Source organism: Barbus barbus (genome assembly GCF_936440315.1).
Source record: "Barbus barbus genome assembly, chromosome: 5".
Taxonomy (NCBI): domain Eukaryota; kingdom Metazoa; phylum Chordata; class Actinopteri; order Cypriniformes; family Cyprinidae; genus Barbus; species Barbus barbus.
Window position 1 is genome coordinate 27,032,330 of NC_136733.1, and position 26,374 is coordinate 27,058,703.

Genomic DNA, 26,374 nt, shown 5'->3' on the forward strand with positions numbered 1-26,374 from the left:
ACATACAGCATTACTGTAACTTTTGATCAACTTTGATCATGCATTCTTGCTGAATAAAAGTATTAATTTCTTTTAAAAACATCTTACTGACCCCAAACTTCTGAACAGTATATACAGATTGTACGATTCATATATAGAGAGAGAGTCTGTATGTATTTATTGTAAATAAATGTTTCTCAGGTTTTTAGGATTGAACGTTTTTGTCAGAGCTATTTTCCTCTTTCCATTTTGCACCTGTTTTATGAGCATCAACATCAATTAACACATTAATTCTCTCCATAAATCGTTTTTAGATAATTCCAAAAGAATTCTCTTAATGGGACTAATTATGGGGATTATTGTGATCACCATATTGTAATCACCATCACCCATTATGTGTCTATTTGTTAAATAATTTATACCCATTTCTATTTTACAAATGAATATTTAAAATTTTGGTCAAATTGATTTGTATAAATTAGTTTGTATAGGGTCTACATTTGTGTAAAAGTCTGAGCATTGCTCCAGTCCTGGAGGACTGCTCAAGGTTATAGTCGGGAGATAATCTTCCCAGGCTTTGACCTTAGAGCTCTTGCTGTGCCACAAGCGCTTGAATGATCTCTCACAGCTGCCTCTCTCTTGTTTCATATATCTCCATGCTTTCATTTCATTATTTTGAACGCTGCGTCTTGCAATAACAGCTTGATTAATTACCTTTCGTTCCAGTTTTCAGGCCTTTAAGCGCTATGTCTGACTTGCAAATATCAGACTGAAATGTAGCTTTTATGTCAAAGAAAACTCTAAGAAGAGTGCAATTAGGTTGTGCTATAGGACACAGTGTCACAATGAACAAAAGATGTATCGTGACTTAGGGCTCCCTGGGAACTCAAATCTCCTTGCACCTGTTGGGAGCTACTAGCCAAGCTTATAAACTCATGAACGATCAAGAAGAAGGGAGGAGGAGCAGAAAAGAAAGAAGGACACATTGACACTTTTTTTTGACACTTTGATTTTTTTAAAGTGAAATGAGGACATGTGGCACTAATGTTTTAACACCTCATCTAAAACTCATTGCAGAAGTCTGGTGTCATTTGTGCTTTGGGATCTTCATATAATTTGCATTTCTGTCCATTGTGTTAAATTTTGTTAAATTAAAAAGTATTGCCCCAAAAGAAGTTAATAGTAAAAAACGAGACTTTAGTCATGTCAGTAGCTTTGCAAAATCTGTTTATTGGACCTTAACAGTGGGGCTGCTGTATTGAGGCCACATGGCCTGTCAAATGTCACTCACTTATTTCAGTTACTATTATCTTTCACTTTCATTAATCAAGGCTGACTGTGAGTTGTACAGCCATTTTAGGTATCCAAGACGACTGCCATATTGGCCAGTGCAACATAAACAAAAATTACAGAGTGCACCTGAGGCAACAATACGGAGCAGGACAGTACAGGTACAATGGTTACACTTTATATTAAGGTGTCCTTGTTACGGTGTAATTATACATTTAAATAATGAGAAAAAAGAATTAACTACACATACTTACTATTAGGGTTAGTCTTAGGGTTGCTTGTATGTAATTATGCATAATTTATTGTTATTATAACGATAAGGTAATGTAACGTGTAACAGACACCTTAAAATAAAGTGTTACTGGTACAATCTGTAACATTTGATGGCTCACTGCTGCTGATCCCACACAGACAGCGGGATCAAATTCTCAGCTTAATTAGAAACCATCATACAACCTGTCTATTGTTATATTTAACATGGTATTGCATTAAACATAAACTAGTCTAAAACTTCCATTTACAGTTAGACTAGAAACAGTAAAATTGGTGAATTAAAGTTAATTAAAAATGGTCAGTGTTGAAGTGTTGTTGTTATTATTTCTACTTTAAATTGTAAGTCAGTATCTTGAATGCTACTGGGCCCCAAGCTCATATGCACACTGAGGAGAGACAATGCCTTTTGCTATGTATGTGTGGATTATAGGCTAAAGAGGGTTAAGAAGTCACTGCTTGGATTCCCGGCCTGCCCCTCCTTTCTCCTCTGCTCGTTCCTTGTATCTTGCTGTCTCTCTCTCTCTTTGTAAATCTGCCTATTCCTAGTAAGACCCAGGACTCAGAGAGTCTCTTGTTCCAGTGGCTTCCCCTATTAGGCTCTCCAGATTGGGGCAGGACTCAGTCCAATAGAGGGCCTCAAACCTCCAGGGACCACAAACCAAAGATCAACTCTCCGTTTTAAAAAGAGAAAGGTGGATTCCTACATCTACATTTTTTACACTATTCTTTTCAAAGACGATAAGACAAAGAACTTTTTTTTCTATTTTGACATGGAATATCTGTCTTTTCCCCACCTTCGATCTGGACTTTAACATTTTTAATTTGGATTTTGTTATTTTTTATTACTATTTCCTCCCTGGAAGTGTTGTTCTGGTCCCCCTCTGGTTCTTCTCAGACTCTCTGTTCTAATGGGACAAGTACTTGCCATGGCTCTCAATTAGCCACACTTACCAGGTTAGCCGATCTTTTGCTCTTTTACTAGCAATTCTTTGTGAAGGGTAACAGTAGTTTTCAATATTGAATTTGCTAGCCCCTGAGGCTTAGAGGATTAGGATTTCCCTGAGGGATGCTAAGTAATCTTAGGTTGTTACAGCATAACTAGAAAGATTTTTTCTTTGTATTAGAGTTTGATAAATAATTTTGTTTCAACATATGCGTTATATTATTTCAGTATTCTGAGTATTAAATTTAACAATTAATTGCATTATATTATTATTATTACTTTACTCATCAAAAACAGATGTAATTTAGGCTACCAATTTTATTGGTACTACATAATGAAATGTCTGTCTGCTACTAAAGATGTCAATTGCTAATTATGCTAACTCAGCTAACATTCACTAACATTCAAATATATGGGTCTTTGTCGATAAAGAAATATTATTGAAATAGTATTGTCCATTTACTGTAATGTTCAGTCACTTAGAGTCTAATTGCAAAAAATTGCCAGTTTAGTGGTCTTTAGTGTTTATGGTAAAATAATGTGACATCACAAAGTTAAAATAAACTTGATTAAAACAAAATGTTATCCATGATCAGGTCATGAGATTCAAGCAGTCATTTCAAGCAACAAACTGGCACATTTATATAACAGGACATCCCCTTTGAAAAAAAAAGAACTTAACCTAAAACAGTTATTAGTAATCTATTTAGTAGGGAGGAATATCTGGAGAGCTTGTATGGCAGCTGATATAACCATATCATCGAATCACAATAGCTATATTACTAGATTTACATATTTAAGTACTACAAGGCAAGGCAATCTTATTTATATAGCACATTTCATACATAACAGTACAAATTAAATATTTGCACAGATTCTGAAATTCCTTTATCTGATGACACTATAATGTTGTAATGTCGTACATAAAAACTGACTGAGTAAATGGGGGGCTGTGGTGTGACAGTTCTCTAATATTGCAGACAGTAAAGCTCTCAAACAAAGGTGTAGCATGAGTCTGACTGCAAGGTCCCGTGCAATCCTCTGTAATCCTGAGTTATTTCAGAGCTGGCTAAAAGTCCAAAGAGTATGAAGAGACTAAGAATGAGAATAAGCCAGACCTAGTGGTTAAGAAGTGAGGGGTAGACAGGACATTTACACAGAGTTTAGACAGAATGATAAATACATGAATTAGAGGGTGGAGAACACAGAAAAACATTAAAGAACAAAAAGGCTTTTGACAGGTCAGGAGAGTCATGATGGTGTAAAGAGATAAGGTTGATTAAGATTTAGATTGATTAAGCCTCACGTTATTTGGCAGTTATTATGGCCAGGGCTAATGAAGGCAGAGCTCTTTAATTGTAATCTGCTTGCTGCTTGCTGAGCAATGGATAGAGAAAGAGAGGGAGGGAGGAATGGGCAGACAGCCTGGTACAAGTCGTGTGACACTTCACCCCAGCTCCACCTTTAAACACAGATGGCACATGAGTCAGGTGAGGATGTGGTTGGTCAGCTGATTGGACCAGGCCTGCAGTTAGATATTTTAGGTCTCTAGGATCACAGTGGGAAGGACAGGATGATAAGAGGGTTGAAAAACCAAACTTTCATTAACAAACAACATTTAATTATTTAATTGAGGATTGCCTCTTAAAGGACCAATAGATATTATTTCACTAAAATAAACAAATACGAAATATAGTTTATCTGTTAAACATATAATCTGCCTCAGAGTAAAAAAAATAAGATAACTGTGAGATAAAGTTTAAAATAAGAATTTAAGTCACAATTAGGAGCAATAAAGTCCTAATACTTTTTACTCTGAGGCAGAAATGGGCTTCTGTATTGTGCTGTACAACATAGGGAAAAACAGATCTACTCTTTCATTTTATTAATTACACTGCCATTTGAAAGTTTGGGCTTGGTAAGATTTTATGATGTTTTGAAAGAATTTTGTTATGCTCATCAAGGCTGAATTTATTTGAGTAAAAACAGTATATTGTGAAATATTTTTACAATTTAAAATAACTGTTTTCTATTTTGATTAATGTAGTTTATTCCTGTGATGACAAAGCTGAATTTTCAGCATCATTACTCCAGTCTTCAGTGTCACTGAAGGAATTCTAATATGCTGATTTACTGCTCAAGAAACATTTTTATTGTTATCAAAGTTGAAAACACTTGTGCTTCTGAACATTTTTGTGGGAACCATTAAGTTTTTTATTTATTTTTTTACTATTATTTGATGAATATAATTTTTCCAAATATACTTATTTGTAATAATGCAAAGGTCTTTATTGTCACTTTGGTTTAATTTAATGCATCCTCACTGAATTAAAGTATTAAGATTTATTAAGTTATTTAAAAAAATCTTACTGACTTTTGAAATGCAGTATAGATCTATTGACCTTGCCATAATCAGTTATATGACCCTGATGCTGATGTTTGAGCCAATGTTACACTCTCACATCACTTCTGCATGTAGTAAACTATGATAGAAAGAGATGCAATGTATTGTATATTAATATTTCCACATATAAGTCCTAACTTTGTCTTTTTCTGTTCTGTTTTCATCCCTTTTCTTTTTCCCCTCCATCTCTAAAACAGACAGTGATGGCTGGTTATTGTGTAGTAGTTTTGGGCTAGTGCCCCTCAGTGGGTAGAACCCAAATCGAGAGCTGAGTGTTTTGGGTGTGTTTTTTTTATCAGCCTTTATACTGTCGCTAGCCAAATATTCCCACAATACAGCACGGCACCTCTCAGTGCCACCTGCTTTTCATTGTCCCAGACAATTAACAGTAAAACAAAAATAAAATGGATGACCACAGAAACTCTAGCTTTCTTCGCCAGTCCCACCACCCACGATGGCAACAGTTTAGTGCTGGAAAGAGACGACAAAAACAAACCTCAAAGCAAAAAGCAAAAAAAACTGATGGCTCATTGTGTCCTGTGTCCTCGACCCCAGTGCTATGCACCCACAACTGGTGGGGCAACTGTTTTCTCCTTCCTCTAGTCATGCTATCATACTTGCCCTGTGAGGCCTGGGGCACCACCTTCAAAATCGCCATTGTAGGACCATGGGCATGTGACCCCATGTACTCCAAAGCCCTGCCAGATCTGGCTGCACGGTCAGCCATGAGCCGAATAAACAAAGACCCCGACCTCAACAAGGGCTACTGGTATGATTACACACTAATTAATGAGGATTGCTCCAGCTCGAAAGCCCTGGCACGCTTTGCCGAGCTGGAGGGCTACGGTTCGGCCTTTCTTGGACCGGCAAACCCTGGCTACTGCACAGCTGCTGCATTGCTGGCAAAGAATTGGAACAAGGGCATCCTGTCCTGGGCTTGTCTGAAGGCTGACATGGATGAGGGAATGTATTCTACCTTCCTGCGGCCGCTCCCGTTGTCTTCTCGTGTGCTCTTCTCCGTGCTGCGCTTTTTCCGCTGGGCACATGTTGGGATTATAACAGCGGAGAACGACATGTGGGAAGCGACTGGGCATGAACTGGCAGCTTCCCTGCGTGCCCTTGGTCTGCCAGTTGGTGTGGTTGTTACCATGGAAATGGACAAGGAAGGGCCATGGCGAGCCCTAAAGGCAATACGGGAGACCGATCGAGTGAGGGGTAAGTTCTATCACACTGTAAAAAAAAAATGGTTTGTGGTTGCCAGAATTTTACTGTAAAAAAAAATACTGTAGCAACGTTTTAGCTTTTAAATGTAAATGTAATTTTCATTCACTGATAATTTAATTAAATAATTTCATTAATTTCATTAACTAATATAATGTTAATATACCAACCAATTGAAGTACTGAAATCTGTTGTGTACCTTTTTAATACACTGATGACCACCAAAAGCTGATGGTGATGAGAACGTGACATGATGAAACAAAGCCCATCACAAGTAGCTTTTAAATATTAACATATATAGAAGGTGCACAGTGTCATCATTCACACAAACACTAAACACCATCATGGTAACACACATGAAACTGAAATAATGCAATAAACATGAATTTTAACAACAATTTGAAATGTAATGCATGGAATTCTGGGAATGTCAGTTTACAGTTATTCACAGTTCTTTACTGTTATTCACTTTTTTTTTCCATTTTGCAAAAAGCGTATACTACCGTTAAATTACATGTAATGCCCAATACAGTTTGTCCATCGTTTTTCAGCGTTTTTCAATTTTGACGTTTAAGGCTTCAATTGAACAAAAATTTGAATTAAAAAAGACAACTACTTAATACTGATTAGTGGTTTCAGTTAATATGATCTGCTTCTACATCCTTAGATATACTGAGATTAAATTATAATTAAATCTGTAATTACTGTTTGAGAATTTAATCTATAGTAATTCTGTTAAATTATTTTTAAATTATACTTATTTAAAATGATTTAATTTTAATTATTTTAATTATTTAACTATTTAAAATTAAATATTTAATTTATTTAAATAATTTGTAAAAAATATATAAATGCAATTTTAGTGTCCTCTTCCATGAGAGTGTTATCAAAAGTAGGGTAGGCACTTTATAAATATTAATTTGTTATATCTGTTTGTGTAATATATCACATAGTGTTTTAATAATTATTAATCATTTCATTTATTCCTCAGTCCTCTTTCCACATTCCCACTTTCTTATTCCTCCCTCTTCTTTTTCTGTGTGCAGTTGTCATCATGTGCATGCACTCTGTTCTGATTGGTGGAGAGGAACAGTATCAGTTGCTAACCACAGCAATGGAAATGAGAATGATTGACCGAGGGTACATCTTCATTCCATATGATACCCTCCTGTATTCACTGCCATATAAAAATGTGAACTATCCAATCCTGGCCAATGACACCAAACTGCGACGAGCATATGATGGGGTCCTGACAATAACCATGGACCAAGGGGAACAAAACTTCTATGAGGCCTTTAGTGCAGCACAGGAATCCTACGACATACGCACCAGCACACCACCTGAAGAGGTAACTGTAATCGGTCTGAAAAATAATCGGTCTGAACTTGTCTGAGTGTTTACAACTAGAGGTATCATTTTAAACAAGAAATACAGGGATTGGGATAGGAAAAGCTATAGTTATGTAGAAAGCATCTTTGTCACAGTAGGAATTTGTGCTCTGCATTTAACCCATTCAAATGCACACACTCAGCAGTGAATACTGAACACACACACACACACCGTAAACACACATCTGGATCAGTGGGCAGCCATTTTTTGCTGCAGCACCCGGGGAGTAATAGGGGTTCGGTGCCCTGCTCAAGTACACCTCAGTCATGGGTATTGAAGGTGGAAGAGAGAGCTGTAGATTCATCCCCCCACCTACAATTCCTGCCGGTACTGCGAATCGAACCCATGACCTTTGGAGTACACGTCCAACTCTTTAAACATTAGGCCACGACTAAAACTACTACTAAAAAAAATAACCTACTAAAACTTTTATTATTTGATTACATTTTCTTAGTATGAGAAATTGCTTAGAATCCCATTAAGATTCATAATGTTATTTGTTCCATTTTTGATTTTTTTGTTTTTCTTGGCAGGTTTCTCCATTCTTTGGGACCATCTATAACATGCTCTATTATACAGCCAAGGCTGCTGAGCAGAGCCGAGTTGCGAGTGGAGGGCGCTGGGTATCGGGAGATACACTGGTTAAAAATGAGGGCGGATTTGAATTTAATGGCTTTAACCAGCGGATATTGGCAGGTACCGATGGAGAAGGAATGCAGGCCTGCTACGCTGTCCTGGATTCAGATGGCTCTGGGTCCAGCCTACACCGCACGCATGCCCTGGAAGCATCGCACACATATGGGAAATATGGAGGGCTGAAGTACCTGGGGAAATCGATTCATTTTGCTGGAGCATCTCCGAGCACTGACTCAAACTGTTGGTTCAGTCCTTATGTCACTTGTAGTGGAGGTGAGAAAGCAAAAATTCTTGTACCACATACATTTTATTAGCTACAATATATTTAACCACGGATTCTGTCTGTTGTTACTTTCCTTTCATTGCAGGCTTGGATGGAGTGACCATTTTCCTCCTCTTTCTCCTGTTCTGTGTGTTTATAAGTGGAGCAAGTGTATTATTTATCCATATAAGGTATGAATTGAATCCACCTTGTATTGAATAAGTTTATTGTATTACTGATAAACAAATAAGCATATTTGTGTGTATCTGTCCAGGAAACACGGGCTAGGGATGTTAGGAGCATTTGGTGGAGGAGGAATTGGAAGCCCCACTAAGATAATACTGACACTGGATGACTTGGTCTTCATCAACACCACACTCAGCAGGAGGGTCAGTCATAAATGTTATCTCTCTCTGTCTTGCTCATAGACTTTGTCTCTTTCTGTGTCTCTGTAGAAGCTGAATGAGGAGAGTTTGGTAATAATCAAAATTAATTTAATATAATTTTAGTGTGTAATCTGCTGCAAGTGTGATGATACTAAATAGGACAGGAATGAGTCTTTTCATAGAACTTACACTCTCACTTTCGCTCTTGCTCAGATGTTTGTCTATATCTCTCACATTCTCCATTTCTCTCCATTCTCTGTGTAGAAGCTGAATGAGGAGAGTATGGTGAAGAGTCAACTAGATGTTAAAACCCCTCACCACTCAGTTTCAGGACGCAGTTACATTACGTCAACTCCTGAAACGTCCAACGTTGCTGTATTTGAGGTGTGTGAAATTTGTGCTTTTTTGTGTACAGACATAGATACATTTTGGTAAGTCGTTAGCATAGTGTTTTGGTACTGAATGGAGCAATATCACACAAAGAAAAGTGTGGTATTGCTCTTATAAAACAATTAAATAAACAGTAAGTTAATAAGAAGTAACGTTTCAGACAGTTAGTTTCTGTTTAATTTTTCTCCACCAATGAATTGGAAGATATAAACTCGGAATTGTGAGATGTAAATTCGCAATGTTAAAAAGAAAAGTTTTTGCAAGATAAAAAAATTTAAAAAGGTAATTGCTACTTTTCATCTCACAATTCTGGCTTTTTTTTTGTTTCAATTGCAATTTTGCAAGTTTATAACTCACAATTTGTATAATTCTCCTCAGAATCTCGAGTTTATATCACACAATTGCCAGTTCTAAACTCTAAAAATTGGCAATTGCAAGTAAACATCTTGAAATTCCGACTTTTTTTCTCAGAATTGCAAGTTTATATCTCGCAAAATAAAGTCTGAATTGTGAGACATAAACTCTGAACTGTGAGATACATAGTTGCAATTATCTTTTTTATTTATTTTTTTATTCAATGGAGGAAACCAGCTTCCATTAGGTTTTCCATTTCACGCTCCACCCTCACGTGTAAAAACAAAAGCTAATTTTTCAGCTTTCAAAAAGTTGTTCATCACTGCAGGCAAAATACACTAACAGTCAAATTAGAGGTATGTAGTATAAAGAAGCCTGTATATTTATATGAACAACATACAGCTATTGTTTGTACATCAGTTGTTGTGGAAAAGTATTAATACTGTACAGAATTTGACAAAAGCTCTGAAGAACTGTCACAAAATTCTACATATTCAATAAAACAAAAGTAAGAATAAAAGTGCAATTCTCTAAACTCTATTTAAACCATTTATCTTATTTAAATGAAATAAATCAAATTTGGTGCAGAAAAGTTGAAAAACAAGTTAATAAGATTCTGTCTGAGTCTGTGGAGATGTGTTTAATTGTATTATTCTGTGCTGTCAGGGTGACTGGGTCTGGCTGAAGAAATGCCCCTGTGAAGATTCTGTTTCAGAAATCAATGAGAGCACTCAGACCATCTTTATCAAGGTAAGAGATAAGTGAATGAAGTGAATGGAAGTTAATAATACATTGTTTAGCTTACAAGTTGTGGACAGGTTTTGAAACGAAAAACTGAACACTATACTTACCTTCCCATCCTGTCTTCTGCACCTCTTTCTTTTTTCTTTCTTTTTTTTGTTCCTTCTGCTTGTCCTCCTCTTCTCTCTTTCTAGCTGAGAGACATGCGTCATGAGAATCTGAACCTGTTTCTGGGTTTGTTCTTGGATACTGGCATATTTGGCATTGTTACAGAGCATTGCACCAGAGGCAGCCTGGAAGACCTGCTCAACAACGAGGAAATGAGACTGGACTGGATGTTCAAATCCTCTCTTCTCCTTGACCTGATCAGGGTGAGGAATTTAGGGTTGAATGAATGCATAGATGAAGGGATAAGTAAAACAGCTCAGTAAGAAGATGAAGATATGGATGAAAAAATGTGGGAAAGAATGGCTGGCTGTTCACTAATGAACTGTCAAAGATGTCACCTGCTCCCATCTCCTCATGCTTCTCTGTCACTTTCCTTCTAAGGCCTTTTTTTTTTTTTTTTTTTTTTATCTTTCCTTGTCAGGGAATGAAGTACTTGCATAATCGTGGGATTATTCATGGACGCCTGAAGTCAAGGAACTGTGTGGTAGATGGTCGGTTTGTTCTGAAGGTTACGGATTACGGCTTCAGTGAAATCATCAACTGTCAAAACATCATCCTGGAAGACATCAAACCAGAGGGTACGTGTAATTCATGTGCAAATTGCTAAACCATGAGATGAGCTTTTTTATATATAAATTCAGTCTTTCTGATTGACTCTGATCTCTGTATTTTTGGTACAGATCAATTCTGGACTGCTCCAGAGATGTTGCGGGATCCTAAACTGAAGAAGAAGGGGACGTGTGCAGCTGATGTATACAGCTTTGCTATAATCATGCAGGAGGTTATCTCACGCTGTGCACCCTTCTGCATGTTGGATATGCCTCCTGAAGGTTAGACACTCTCATATACTACTACATAATCACATACCATTCAGGTTTTCACCTAGTTAATGGAAAAACCAAAGATGTCAATGATTTAATAGAGTTGGTTTGGAGCAATTCAGATATGAATACAGTGTTCTAAGTAGTGTATCTCTGTGTGCAGAAATCATAGATAAGGTGCGCAATCCTCCACCGCTGTGCCGACCCACTGTGTCTGTGGATGAAGCGCCGCTGGAGGTGATTCAGATCATGAAGCAGGCCTGGAGTGAGGAGCCTGACAATAGGCCCACGTTTGAGGAGATCTTCAGACAGGTACACCCTCTTTCTCTCAAACACATAAACGAGACTTGTGTCTGAAGATCTTTAAACTGCGACAGTTTCTGATCTCCTCTTTTCTCAAGATGGTGCCGCTTTGTTCGGACGCCGTCCAGGTCGCTCCGCTAAGATAGTGTTTTTATCTACTTTTTTACTTAGTTTTACTTTCTCTTTTTACACATCTCACGTCGGCACTGATCACCTATGAAAAATAAACACTTTTGGACATTGGAATATCCAGGAATCCAGCATGGCCTCTGGAGATTCTTCGGAACGCAGAGATAAACAACAACCCCCCGAGGCGAAGGATCAAGAAACACAGCAGGAAACGCGCTGATTCGAGATAGACTCCGGAAAAGGGCTCACAGTCCTCCCCTTCCGAGCATTCTGCTCGCAAATGTCCAATCCTTGGAGAATAAGATGGACAATCTTAGAGCCAGGATTAGTTTCCAACGGGACATAAAGGACTGTAAGATCCTTTGTTTGTCAGAAACGTGGCTTTTGTCCATGGTCCCGGACACTGCTGTTATGCCAAGTGATAACTTCTCTGTTTTTCGGACAGACAGAACAGCAGAGGCCGGTAAATCCAGGGTTGGAGGAGTGTGTTTCATGATTAACAAGAAATGGTGTGACCCCAGGAATATCTCCATTCTGTCGCGTTCCTGTTCGCCTCATCTGGAACATCTTTCCATTATTTGCTGCCCATTTTATCTGCCCCCGGAGTTTTCATCGATCATAGTTACTGCTGTGTACATTCCACCACAGGCAGACACTGGCTTGGCTTTGTCTAAGCTTCACGATGTGCTCAGCGGCTACATTAACAAACATCCTGACGCTGCCTTTATCATCGCGGGGGACTTTAACAAAGCTAACCTCAGACAGGTCATGCTGAACTTTCACCAACATATATCCTGTCCAACTAGAGGACCAAACACACTGGATCATTGCTACACTCAGTTCAAGAATGCCTACAAAGCCCGCTCACTACCGGCTTTTGGCAAATCAGACCATGCCGCCATTTTCCTCACACCGGAATACAAACAAAGGCTCGTTCAGGATCCCCCGGTGCAGAGAGTAGTGACGCGCTGGTCCTCCCACTCAGAGGCTATGCTGCAGGCGGCTCTTGATGACGTCGACTGGGACATGTTCTGGGCGAGTTCTTCTGACGTCAGCGAGTTCACGGATGTAGCATTAAGCTTTGTAAACACGCTAACCGAGCAAGCTACAGAAGCAATAACGATAAGGACATTCTCCAACCAGAAATCGTGGGTGGACAGAACTATCCATGCTGCGGTTAACACACGCACTGCCGCTTACAATGAGGCTCTTCTGACCGGGAATATGAGCGAGTACAAAGCATCGTGCTATGCTCTTCGACGCGCAGTAAGAGCCGCTAAACACAGATACAGAGAGAGAATTGAGTCTCATTTCCAGCTCAATGACTCTCGACGGATGTGGCAGGGACTGAGGACCATCTGTGCCTTTGGAAACAAATCCTCCACGGAGGTGAGAGCAGATCCGTTGCTGGCCGACGAGTTAAACATCTTCTACGGCCGCTTCGATTGCAACGGCGGCGGCGCGTCTCTGCCGTCCAGCGCGTCAGGAAGCAGCAGGCACAGCAGGGATGATCCTGTAATCACCGTGTCAGAGAATGAGGTTTGGAGGGCGCTAAAGAAAGTGAACGTCAGGACAGCAGGCGGACCTGATGGGATAACCGGCCGTGTTCTGAGGTCCTGCGCTGATCAGCTCGCTGGTTTGTTCACGTCTATCTTTAATGAGTCCCTTGCTACCTCCGTGGTTCCCACCTCATTCAAAAAATCCGTAATAATCCCTGTGCCTAAGAACAATAAACCCTCTTGCCTGAATGACTATCGCCCACTTGCCCTCACATCTATAGTCATGAAGGTTTTTGAGAGACTTGTAAAGAGCCACATCTGCTCCTCCATCCCTGATACTTTGGACCTTCTTCAGTTTGCCTATCGCCCAAACAGATCTACGGACGATACTATCTCTCACGTCCTCCACTCTTGCCTCACACACTTGGACAGCAACAATGGGAATTATCTAAGGCTGCTATTCATTGACTATAGCTCAGCTTTCAACACTATAGTCCCCATCAAGCTGGCTTCTAAACTCACAGACCTCGGCCTAAACTCCACACTCTGTGACTGGATTCAAGACTTCCTCACCGGCAGACCTCAAGTGGGGAAAGTTGGCCAGTTCACCTCAAACTCCATCACCCTGAACGTAGGAGCCCCACAGGGCTGTGTCCTGAGTCCCCTGCTCTACTCTCTCTACACGCACGACTGCGTGTCCTCTCACAGCTCTACATCTATTATCAAATTCGCTGATGATACTGTGGTTCTGGGCCTCATCTCCAACAACGATGAGACCGCATACTTGGATGAGGTAGAGAGACTCACATCATGGTGCCAGGACAACTGTCTCTCTCTGAATGTGAGCAAAACTAAAGAGCTGATCATGGACTTTAGGAAGAGACAGCAGCAGCCCTACACTCCTCTTATGATCAGTGGGACCCCTGTGGAGAGGGTGAGTAGCTTCAAGTACCTCGGTGTAAACATATCTGAGAACCTGACTTGGACTACACACATCCAAACACAGGTAAAGAAAGCCAGGCAAAGACTGTACCATCTGCGACAGCTGAGGAAATTCAGGGTCTCACCAGCAATCCTGAAAACTTTCTATTCAGGGACCATAGAAAGTGTATTGACTCAGTGCATCTCAGTGTGGTATGGAAACAGCTCAAATCAGGACTGCAAAGCACTACAGAGAGTTGTGCGCTTAGCTGAGCGCATCTCAGGGTCTGCTCTCCCCTCTCTGCAGGACATCTACCTCAAATGCTGCAAAAATAGAGCTGTCAAAATTATCAAGGACTCTAATCACCCTGGTAACCGACTATTCACTTTGCTTCCATCTGGTAAGCGCTTCCGTAGCCTGATGTCAAAAACTGAGAGACTTAGGAGGAGCTTCTTCCCCCAGGCCATCAGGCTCCTAAACTCTAACTCTGTGTCATAACATCACTTGACTTCATGTAAATATCACTATATCAATAAGCTATTCATAATTTTTTCTACCTCATATGCTGCTATTTAAATACCCGGTACAACTTTTTTGCACATTCTTTTGCACATTCCTGTTATATTACTATTTATGTCAACAACATACTGACCTGCACATTTATATTTATATTTTTTTATCTTCTATTTTATTCTTTTTATTTTTTTTCTACTTTTCTTTTTCTTAATATTTGTCTATACAATTGCACTGGAGCGGACCTGACTTACATTTCACTGCTGGTTATACTCTGTATAATTGTGTATGTGACGAATAAAAATCTTGAATCTTGAATCTTGAACATAACTTTACACACACACACACACACACACAGGTATAATTTAGCATCATTTTCAATGCATGACATTAAAAAAGAAAGCAAATAAACAAACATAAAGACTTTTCTTCCAGGGAAAAAAAAAATCATGAAATTTTTCAGTTTTCTGTCCCTTTTTTCTAACTTTCAGTTTAAGAATGTGAACAAGGGAAAGAAGACAAATATAATTGACTCAATGTTAAGGATGCTGGAGCAGTACTCCTCAAACCTGGAGGATCTGATCCGAGAGAGGACTGAAGAACTAGAGGTAGAACGTCAGAAAACAGATGCTCTTCTAGCTCAGATGCTGCCCAAGTGAGTCCCACTTCAGATGTTCAGATTGCTTTTCACATTTCTTTTGTTTGTTATAATGCCATTCTGTCTTTCAGATCTGTGGCCTTGGCATTAAAGACAGGGAAGCCAGTGAAGCCGGAGCACTTTTCAGAAGTCACGCTGTATTTCAGTGATATTGTGGGTTTTACCACTATCTCTGCTCTGAGTGAACCTATCGAAGTGGTCGATCTGCTAAATGACCTCTACACACATTTTGATGGAATCATTGCGATCCACGATGTCTACAAGGTTTGCAAAAGCTTTTTTTAATCTTTATTTTATACTGTTGTGGAAATTGAGTAGATTCTTTCATTATGCTGATCTCAGAAGAAAAAGCTTATTAGTACCTGCATATAACGTTGCATATTAGTACCTAAAGTGTACATTTTAATACCTTTTGATAGGCTAACAAACCCAGTGATGATTTTTTAGAGTAATCTTTGAGTGAATTATTTGATAAGACATTCTTTTAAGGATTTTTATCTTGTGATGCAATAAATGAAAATAATAAATGACTTATCTAATATCATATAATTTGAGTTAATATCTATAGCACATACAAATAGTTTTGCATTTCACAAGTAGCATTTATATATATATATATATATATATATATATATGCACAGGTACATCTAAAAAAATTAGAATATCATTAAAAAGTAAATTTTTTCTTGTAACATTTCAAAAAGTGAAACTTTCATATATTTTAGATTCATTACATGTAAAGTAAAACATTTCAAAAGTTTTTTGGTTTTAATTTTGATGATTAGAGCTTACAGCTTATGAAAGTCAAAAATCAGTATCTCAAAATATTAGAATATTTACATTTGTGTATCAATTAATGACCATCCCTACAGTATAAGTTCCGGGTATCTCTTGTTCTTTGAAACCACAATAATGGAGAAGACTGCTGACTTGGCAATGATCCAGAAGACAAAATTGACGCCCTCCACAAAGAGGGTAAGTCACAGAGGGTCATTACTGAAAGGTGTGGCTGTTTACAGAGTGCTGTATCAAAGCATATTAAATGCAAAGTTGACTGGAAGGAAGAATTTGGGTAGGAAAAGATGCACAAGCAACAGAGATGATCTCAAGCTTGAGAATACTGTCAAGCAAAGCTGATTCAAACACTTGGGAGAGCTTCACAAGGAGTGGACTGAAGCTGGAGTCAGTGCATCAAGAGTCACCACGCTCAGACGTCTTCAGGAAAAGGGCTACCAAGCCACTTCTGAACCAGAGACAACTTCAGAAGTGTCTTACCTGGGCTAAGGAGAAAAAGAACTGGACTGTTGCTCAGTGGTCCAAAGTCCTCTTTTCAGATGAAAGTAAATTTTGCATTTCATATGGAAATCAAGGTCCCAGAGTCTGGAGAGGCACAGAATCTATGTTGCTTGAAGTCCAGTGTGAAGTTTCCACAGTCAGTGATGATTTGGGCTGCCATGTCATCTGCTGGTGTTGGTCCAGTGTTTTCTGAAGTCCACAGTCAACGCAGCCATCTACCAGGACATTTTTAGAGCACTTCATGCTTCCTTCTGCTGACAAGCTTTATGGAGATGCTGATTTCATTTTCCAGCAGGACTTGGCACCTGCCCACACTGCCAAAGGTACCAAAAGCTGGTTCAATGACCATGGTGTTACTGTGCTTGATTGGCCAACAAACTCACCTGACCTGAACCCCATAGAGAATCAGGAAGATGAGAGACACCAGACCCAACAATGCAGATGACCTGAAGGCCGCTATCAAAGCAACCTGGGCTTCCATTACACCTGAGCAGTGCCACAGGCTGATTGCCTCCATACAAACCCCGCATTGATGCAGTAATTCATGCAAAAGGAGGCCCAGCCAAGTTTTGAGTGCATAGAAATGACCATACTTTTCAGAAGCCTGACATTTCTGTTTAAAATATCCTTTTTATATTGATCTTATGTAATATTCTAATTTTCTGAGACACTGAATTTTGGGTTTTCATTATCTGTAAGCCATAATCATCAAATTTTCAAGAAATAAAGGCTTGAAATATTTAACTCTGTGTAATAAATCTATGTAACATATGGGTTTCACTTTCTGAAATGAGTGACAAAAATATTGACATTTTTCATGATATTCAAATTTTTTGAGATGCACCTGTATATATATATCAACAGGTAGAGACTATTGGTGATGCATACATGGTGGCATCAGGGGTTCCAAACCGTAACGGTAACCGTCACGCAGCAGAGATGGCCAACATGTCTCTGGACATTCTACACTGTATCGGGACATTTAAAATGAGGCACATGCCTGACGTCAAAGTCAAAATCCGCATTGGACTCCATTCTGGTGAGAAGAGCACAAATCACACAAACACATATAGTTTGGAGTCTAAAAGATATTTTGTCATGTTTTTTAAAGAAGTCTCTTGCTCTTTATTTGATCAAAATAATTTATATTTTACTATATATTAAAAGGTAATGTATTCTTGTGATGGTCAAGTCACCTATATTTATATAGCGCTTTTAACAATACAGATTGTGTCAAAGCAATTAACAGTATCAAATTGGAGGATAGAGTGTCAGTAATGTATAGAAATAAGATTAAACACTCAATTTTCAGTTATTATTGAATTCAGAGATGTCATTGTCTAGCTCAGTTTAGTTTAAATAGTATCTGCGAAATCAAATTGATGATAATCACTAGAAATGAAGTGTCCCCAACTGAGCAAGCCAGAGGCGACAGCGGCAAGGAACCAAAACTCCCTCTGTGACAGAATGGTGAAAAAAAAACCTTGGGAGAAACCAGGCTCAGTTGGGGGGCCAGTTCTCCTCTGGCCAGGAGATTATTGTTTATTTATTGTTTACTTATTGTTTTAATAAAAATTTTAAATGTATAAATGTATTATATCTCTATTTTATATTGTTGCGATTTCTAACAATAATAGTATTATGTAGTTAGGTATTTTATTATATTTTTAGTTATTTTCTTTTATTTTAAGTTTTATTGTATTTAAGTCGAGGTCTTCACTGGGGATATGTCCCCGGGGCTCATCCAGGTGTCCCGGCCTCCGCCGACGATCAGGGAGACATCATCTCCCGGCGCCGATTCACCATCTGATCCGGACACAGACTGAGAAACAGAATAAGAAAGAAACAGACAAATATTAGTGTAGATGCCATTCTTCTTACGATGTAACTAGTACATCAGGTGTTATGAGGAGTGTTCCCGTTTCCGGTTAATCTAATTAATGCAGCCTAACAATCCTTTAACAGATTTGGATAATAGTAATGATAGTAAAGCTGAATTTTCAGCAGCCATTACTACATTACTCCAAAATACTACATTACTTCAGAAATCATTCTAATATGCTAAATTTGGTGTTCAAGGAAAATTTCTTATTATTATCAGCGTTGAAAATGGTTGTGCTGCTTAATATTTTTGTTGAAACCGTGATGCATTTTTTTTCAGGATTCTTTGATGGCTAGAAAGTTTAAAGGGATAGTTCACCCAAAAATGAAGATTCTGTCATTACTCACCCTCATGTCGTTCCAAACCCGTAAAACAAATTAAATTAATTAATTTAGTAAAATTACGGTTGAACCACTGATGTCACGTTGATTATTTTAACGATGTCCTTACTACATTTCTGGACCTTGATTGTGTAAGTATTTTTGGGTAAACTATCCCTTCAAAAGAACAGCTTTTCTTTAAAATTGAACATTTTGTAACAATTGTAAAGTCTTTACTGTCAATTTTGATTAATTTAATGCATACTTGCTGAATAAAAGTATTCAACCTCTAAAAAAAAAAATCTTTATGACCCCAAACTTCTGAATGGCAGTCTACAAAATGCATTTAACTGGTTAAACTTTGTAGCAGCCTTGTAACTCTACAGTACACAGCTAACAAAGCCATAACAGAGCCAGTATTTTCAGATTATGTCAAGAGTACAGTTAAACCAGGTTTTACAAGCGCTTTACACCCTTAAATAAAATCCATAATCTCACAAAGTTAAAAATCAAATAGCCTACATAATTTCTCCCCTGAATAATAATAATAATGTTTAATTTATATAGCACTTTTCCACTTTTCCAAAACGCGCTTTACAAATCGAAATAACAAAAACACAAAATACAAGAAACAATACAGTATATCAAACATCCCAGACAATCATGGTATCAGAAAATGCATAGTCCGGAGTGAGATTTATATAATTCTCTGTCCAAATGAATGTAATTTTCATTGACAAAAGATGGTTTTGTCTTACATCACTGAACTGAACATTGTGCTAAATGTAAAAACGTATTTACACTTGATCCTCTGATGGCTGTGTATTCCTAGAACAAGTGAAATGTAAATCCCGGGCATTATCCAATTAACAGATTCATCCAATTAGTTAGCATGCCGTTGGCCCTTTCCCCCACCCTACAACTCAGCAGAGATCACATGGTGCTCACACAGGTGTGACTGAAACAACATGTAATTCTATGTGCTTGCTAATGTGCTAACTTACTATTCATGTGTATGTGACAGGTCCAGTGGTAGCAGGTGTAGTTGGGTTGAAGATGCCTCGGTACTGTCTGTTCGGGGACACAGTAAACACAGCCTCCCGAATGGAATCCACAGGGTTGCGTGAGTAAACTTATGTGTTTCATATGTATATACATCAGCACGTGTCTGCTTAGTAACAATCTAAACGTTTGTGGCTATCTCTGAAGTCGTGATTCCAGGAATTTGTCTTTGACTAAGGATCAGTTTGAAGACTCAGTGGTTAGTACTTTGTGTGTGTGCTGATCAGTGAGTGCATGTCAGTGAGAAGCTCAGAGGGCTTAAAGTGCAGAGTTCCCTGTAAGCTCTTAAGAGTATAAGCCAAATTAGAAAGAAAATTCTGCTTTAAAGCTAATGTCCTCTTAGAACTCCTCCGCCTCAACATCACCCTGAACTGTCTCACCTTTAATCAGACCTTGTGCCACATTTATCCCAGAACGTTTACTTTACCTTTAGAACGCGTTTCATGTTGAAAAACATGGAAGAATGTGTGAAACATGATTACAAGTTGTCAATGTCTAAAAATATACACTGACGTTCTAAAGTTTGGTTAGTGCATTTTTAATTAATACTTTTATGTGACAGGAAAGACATTTATAATTTCACAAACGTTTTCTATTTCAAATAAATGTTGTGCTTTTTGAAATTTTCCATTCGTCAATAAATCCTGGAAAAATGTATTACGGTTTCCACAAAAATATTAACCAGCACAGCTGTTTTCAACATAATAATGTTGAGTAATTGCGGCTGAAAATTTAGCTTTGCATGAATTAATTACATTTTTTAATATATTAAAATAAAAAACAATATTTCATAATATTACTGTTTTATTGTATTTGCATCAAACAAAAGTAGATTAGGAGGCTTTTTTCCAAAAATCTTAAAGACCCCAAAGTTTTGAATTGTAGCGTAAATTTTAGAGTTTAAATACCTCAAAATTATTATTATAAATATTATCATAATGTACAAGAAGTTTTTTTTTTTTTTTTTTTTTGGTTTCAAATAAATTTTAAATTAAATATTTGTTATAAAACGGATAGTTCCGGTCCTTGATTCTGATTGGTTGAGCCAAGTTCGAAGCTGTTGTAAATTACTCTATAAACCTACACCTTTATTTACATTTGTGTGTTGCTGGGCAACCACGTTGTTGGAACCACAACCGTTTCTGAGGAACTGCATTTTGTTTTTATTAATATCATTACACTTTATTTGCTCTGTTTTATTTTTTGAAACCTTACTACATATATGGAATAACCGTTTTATAAAAGCAATAAACCTCGTGAAGCCGTATTTTTACAGTGAATTTATAACAGCTAAAGGGGGTTGCTCCGCTTCATGTCGTAACAACGCCCTGTTATGTTTAGCTGTTATAAATTCACAGTAAACCACGGCTTCTTGCTTTATTTTCATAGATTAGGCCACCAAAAAAAAAACACACATTTAGTGCTGTGTTTTCACCTACACAATGAAATGACTAAAACACAGTTGTCCAGATCACCTGAAAGTAACAGAGGAGCGACAGAATGTCTTGAGTGATGTCATCTGCGCAGTGCTCAGAATGAACAGTCAAGCAGTAATGGACATTCTGCCATCTAGTGGTTTCTCAAGAAACATCATTACTTTCATTTGGAATTCTGCTTAATATGTTTTTGATGTCCTGAGTGGGTCTGCATGTTCACAAGAAACCAATATGGGCAACGATCAAGTGTTGTTTAATTTGTAACACTTCTTATAGAGAACGAGGATTTACGTCACATTCTTTCCACTTCGCGTTGCATTTCGGGAAGGCGCAGGCTTATTAGCAGGATATGCCATAGACATAATAGTCTTTATGTCTATGGGATATGCAGTCCGTTTCCATGGTTACTTCTCATTCTTTATACAGATAACTGCTCATGTTTTGTTTTGTTTTTGCCTTTAAGTTAAACAATTATTCATTCTTCATTGTATCGTTTGCAGAGAAGAGAAGCTAATTTATGCAGTGCATGATAATAGTGTTTTGTAGAATTTAATTTACGGTGTTGATCTGATTACTGGACGCTCGCTGCTGTTACAGCCGTCATATTAAATTATCCAAATGAAAATGTGTTCAACAAGCTGACAGAAGTCAATCTGTTTCTTTGTTGGAAACTTTTAAATGAGAAAGTATAATTGTTGTCATTATTTTCATGGCCACGGAGGAGAATCAGAGATTGTGGGTCACATTCAGCGAACAGTCACAAACCCGCTGTATTTTTATGTCAACAAATGACAAGCAAAATCTAATCCCTAGGAGCTTGTGAACAGTTTTATAGCATTTTAAAATCCTGGTTTAATGTACTAAGACTGTGATACTAAAAGACATGCAGGCGAGCCAGAATAATTAACGCGACGTGATGTTAACCATAGACTGTAAAAAATGCTCATCTGTTTCTCTGCACATATTATGATTTATTAGTAAGGTGTGTAGGCTACAGAGTGTGGTCTTTTATTATCACCGTCTCTGTGCATTAAGCTTGTTCTTATGAGAGGAAAATGCGTTGCGTTCATATTTTGAGCTGTGTATGCTTTACAATTTTGTCTTTATCACTGTCTTGGTATATTAAGCCACTTAAGCATTTTAGAAAGTCCCCTGTTCAAGATCTGCTAATTCACAAGTCTACTGAGAGTCATACTAGCAAAGAATGTAACTTTAATAATTAAACCAACCACATCAAATCTTTCAAAAACACACAGAAATGTGATTCTTTTATTGAGTGAGAGGCAGTGGGTTTGATCAGTGACTAAAAGATTTACTATTCGGCGTCTTCTCTGCGACCTGCTTCCTTTGGTGTTTTTACACAGAAAAAAAGGTGAAAAAACGGTTTTATCCAGTTTTCTCTCAGAACGATGATCTGAGTTACTATTGCAATTATCGATGCAGCATGAATGACATACAATGGTGACATTTTTCACAATTCAATAGCGGAAAGGCAGCGCTATCCTGCCAATATGGCGGATAAACAAAGCAGTTTCCCAGAACTCAACGCGGCGATACGTCACATTCTCATTCTCTATTGTAATATTAAATAATTTACTATGTTTTTCTTAAAAGTTTTGCTGTCCCTGTTTTCACAGCTTACAGAATTCATGTCAACCAGAGTACTGTTGATGTCCTGAACAGCCTCAAACTTGGCTACAAAATAGATTGTAGGGGCAGGACAGAGCTCAAGGTATGCAAACACACACACACACACACACATACACACACATGTTGGTTTTTGTGGTTTATGGGGACTCTCCATAGGCGTAATGGTTTTTATACTGAACAAACTGTGTGTGCTATTGCCCTACACCAACCCTACACCTAAACTTAGCCCTCACAGGAGACTTTGTGCATTTTTAGATTGTCAAAAAAACACAATTTAGTATGTTTTTTAAGCCTTTTGAATTACGGGGACATATGCAGTGTCCTCATAAACCACCTTCATATTGTAATACCTCTGTCATACCCATGTCATTATACAAATTTGTGTCCTTATAAAAAACCACATAAACATGCACACACACACTGATAGGTGTTTCTTCAGTTCAGGCACTTTCATGACAGTATATGCACAACTATGGTCAAAACAGATAATCCTAAATAGTAAAATAATCATAAGCCAATTCAGTATTAGCTATGCGATTATGATGATTATATACCAGATATATTATTATAGAATGGCATCTGTCCCAGAGTTCTGGTATAATTTCCAGAACAGACAGCGTTGTCCCTATTATGTTTTTATCAAAAGTTGCACTTGTTTAATAAGAAGGTAACAGTGTCAGCGAAGATCACACTTTTTTTAAAGATTGATTTTTGGCATTTTCGCCTTTATTACAAAAGGACAGATTAGGAGAGGAAGCGAAGTGGGAGAGAGATAGGGGGGTGGGGGATCAGGAAAGGTCCTGGAGTCAGGATTCGAACTCGGGACACCCATAGCACAACAGCGCTGCCCACAAGGCTACTTGAGATGACCACACTTGAGATGAAATATGAGACATGTTGTGTGAGGAAAAATACCAAGGCAAATGCATTTTGAATGCTATCTATAAAATTAACAAAAGAAAAGAGACGACAACTTTATTCCCAAAAATGTTCAAAAGTTTAATGTTCTAAATTTCCATTGTGTTATTACACACAATAATGGGGTTTACACTATGGTAGAAAGTTTCAGGACATTCAGAAAAAAAAGGAAAAAGATAACAGAATTCTTCACTGTTTCACATATTGCACTATCCACCCTTAAGGCATGGCTAGTAAACAAATAAAATAAAATAGTGTGAGGGGGGAAATTTTTTAGGAAAGGTTATGCTTTAGCATTTGCCAAGAAACCTCCTGGGATCACACATGACACTAAATGCCTCTTAAATGTCCTGAAACCTGTCAGATGAGCATTCTATCTGTCATTCTAGGGTAAAGGTGTAGAGGAAACATTCTGGTTGGTTGGGAGAGATGGATTCAATAAGCCGCTACCTGTACCACCAGACCTTACTCCTGGGTAAGAAAGAAATCAGTTCTATATGAATGTTCATTTCAGGATGATGTCTATAATGTCATTTTGGTTATGTTGCCACAAAGGGCGAGCAACCACGGTATCAGCTTGGATGAGATTCCGACGGACAGGCGGCAGAAATTCCTGGATCGACAGAAGAACATGGGCAATTGAGGTAAAGACATTTCAGTAACTTGAGTCATATTTTACTTATTTTATACTTAATGAATCAAAGAAAGTGTTTACAGTTCACTGAAGTTCACTAATGTAGTTGCTGTTGCTGTAGTTGCTGCATCCTATATGTCATGTAAGAGCAACTTGAAAGGATAGTTAATTTACTCATTTACGACTGATTTTTTTCCCCTCTGTGGGACATAAAAAAAGACATTTTGAAAAGTCAGTGGGGTCCAGTGTTGCTTTGGACTCGACTGAATATCTTTTGTGTTCTACAGAAGAAAGAAAATAAAACAGGCTTGGAAAGACATAAATGATGACCCGAATTTATTTCATTTTGTGTAAAATATCCCTATAAGCCATGCAACTTGCAAAGCCACGCTGTTTTGTTTCTGTGCCTTCCAATAGGTTGTGATGCTCATGTTTCTGCACCAGCCTATCAAATTTAGGAGAAAGTGGGGCAAGGGGATGAAAGGGGTGGACTGAGGTGTTCGCCCCTCGACTACCCTTTTCTACTTGATTCATTCCTAAAAAGAGTGGAAATGCTCACTAGGACATCTGACAAGAAGCAAAAACACTTGAACGCTGAATGCCAGTCCATCAAAACCATCAGCTCAACAAGATGGCATGTACCAGCTGCTTTGGATGGTCACAGAGGACTTTTTAAAAACTGTATAGAGTTTATACTGCAGTTCATCCAATACCAAATTAAAGACACTGCTGAGATAACAGTTCATCAAGATGAGAAAATGAGAACAGCAGCACACACCTCATTCATCTCTGCAGTTATGCGATCACTCCAGTTAATCCACTGCTGCAAAGAGATTTTTTTTTTCTTTGTTTCATTGTTTATAAAACAAAACAAGCAAAAACAATAAACTGATGGAGCTTGTTTATAACAGCATCTGACAATTTAGTTATAATTCAGTGGAAATAACACCAATAATATCCATGTATTGAAATTATTTAAAATACCGTGTTGATTTTATTTGCTAGGAATATCAGGCTTTAAAAACTAGGTGTTAGTTCAAAAAATAACTTCTTCACATTCTTCACATTTTCTTTTTGAAAATGCTTGCATTCAGTTTAATTTCTTGTGGCACTGTTGGGCCTTTATAGAAAGTGAAAAGCATTCAGAGCAGTTTTCACGGCCAAGCAAACACCTTTCAAGTTCAAGGTTATATGGCAGACAATTATTAGCTCCATTGTCCTCTTTGAGTTAAGAAAAGAGATGCATTAAAAAGGAAACTCGTGAGCTGAGACTAAAATTGTCATGTTTATAATAGCATGGCGACTGATCCTGATATTCAACACATTCCATGCATAATATTCTGATGTCAAACCCTGCTTCAAAGTCCTGACATGCAGTCTATTACCAAAGAGAAAACGAGATTTATCCTCAGCACTGCTTTGCCTGCTCATACACTCAGTGATATGTGCCCCCTAAAAGGGGTATTATGCGTCATGACAGAGGGAATGTTAAACGTGTGGTCTGGATATCGTCATTAAGATAGGAGGGTTCTGGCGCCTGCCGCTATACAGAATGACATTCTGTCACCTGATACCTAAACCACAATCTAGGGAGCTACAGTCATAGCTGGATGTAGCTGAATTTCAATTGCAATCTCACCATTTTATCTTGTTGTCTGTGTAATTGTGTAAATAAAAGCTGGTTTTAGTGAGTGTGTAGATTCTTTCTTAGTATTTAGTGCATACATGTGCTTATTAGCTCCATATAAGTAGCCTAAGTGAACACTTAATCTACAGAGTACCCTTCCTAGAAATATGACATTTAAATAAATTACACAATTATAGCGGAAGTACCGCTCTACTGTTGGAACTTAAAAACTGTAGAATAAAAAAAAGGGAAAAAAAGCATTTTATCA

The 26,374-nt window shown here is 37.9% G+C and overlaps 1 protein-coding gene across 1 annotated transcript; it reads left to right on the forward strand.

Annotated features, from left to right (window-relative positions):
• The first annotated feature begins 2,080 nt into the window (after window positions 1-2,080).
• gucy2d (guanylate cyclase 2D, retinal) lies at window positions 2,081-26,171 on the forward strand. Its single transcript, XM_079416141.1, has 20 exons — window positions 2,081-2,496; window positions 5,087-6,104; window positions 7,157-7,458; window positions 8,033-8,408; window positions 8,504-8,588; window positions 8,672-8,786; window positions 9,048-9,167; window positions 10,194-10,277; window positions 10,463-10,639; window positions 10,858-11,014; window positions 11,117-11,266; window positions 11,421-11,569; window positions 15,115-15,278; window positions 15,353-15,545; window positions 17,442-17,616; window positions 19,804-19,902; window positions 22,915-23,009; window positions 24,235-24,320; window positions 24,401-24,489; window positions 24,897-26,171. The coding sequence occupies exons 2-19, from the start codon at window positions 5,294-5,296 to the stop codon at window positions 24,486-24,488; spliced, it is 3,426 nt and encodes a 1,141-aa protein (XP_079272267.1). The 5' UTR covers window positions 2,081-2,496; window positions 5,087-5,293; the 3' UTR covers window position 24,489; window positions 24,897-26,171.
• The last annotated feature ends 203 nt before the right edge of the window (window positions 26,172-26,374 follow it).

Coding starts and splice junctions, on each gene's coding strand:
- gucy2d (XM_079416141.1), top strand. CDS start 5,294: ATGGATGACCACAGAAACTCTAGCTTTCTTCGCCAGTCCCACCACCCA. Junction 11,015..11,116: donor GGAAGACATCAAACCAGAGG/GTACGTGTAATT, acceptor TTTTTGGTACAG/ATCAATTCTGGACTGCTCCA. Junction 23,010..24,234: donor GGGGCAGGACAGAGCTCAAG/GTATGCAAACAC, acceptor CTGTCATTCTAG/GGTAAAGGTGTAGAGGAAAC.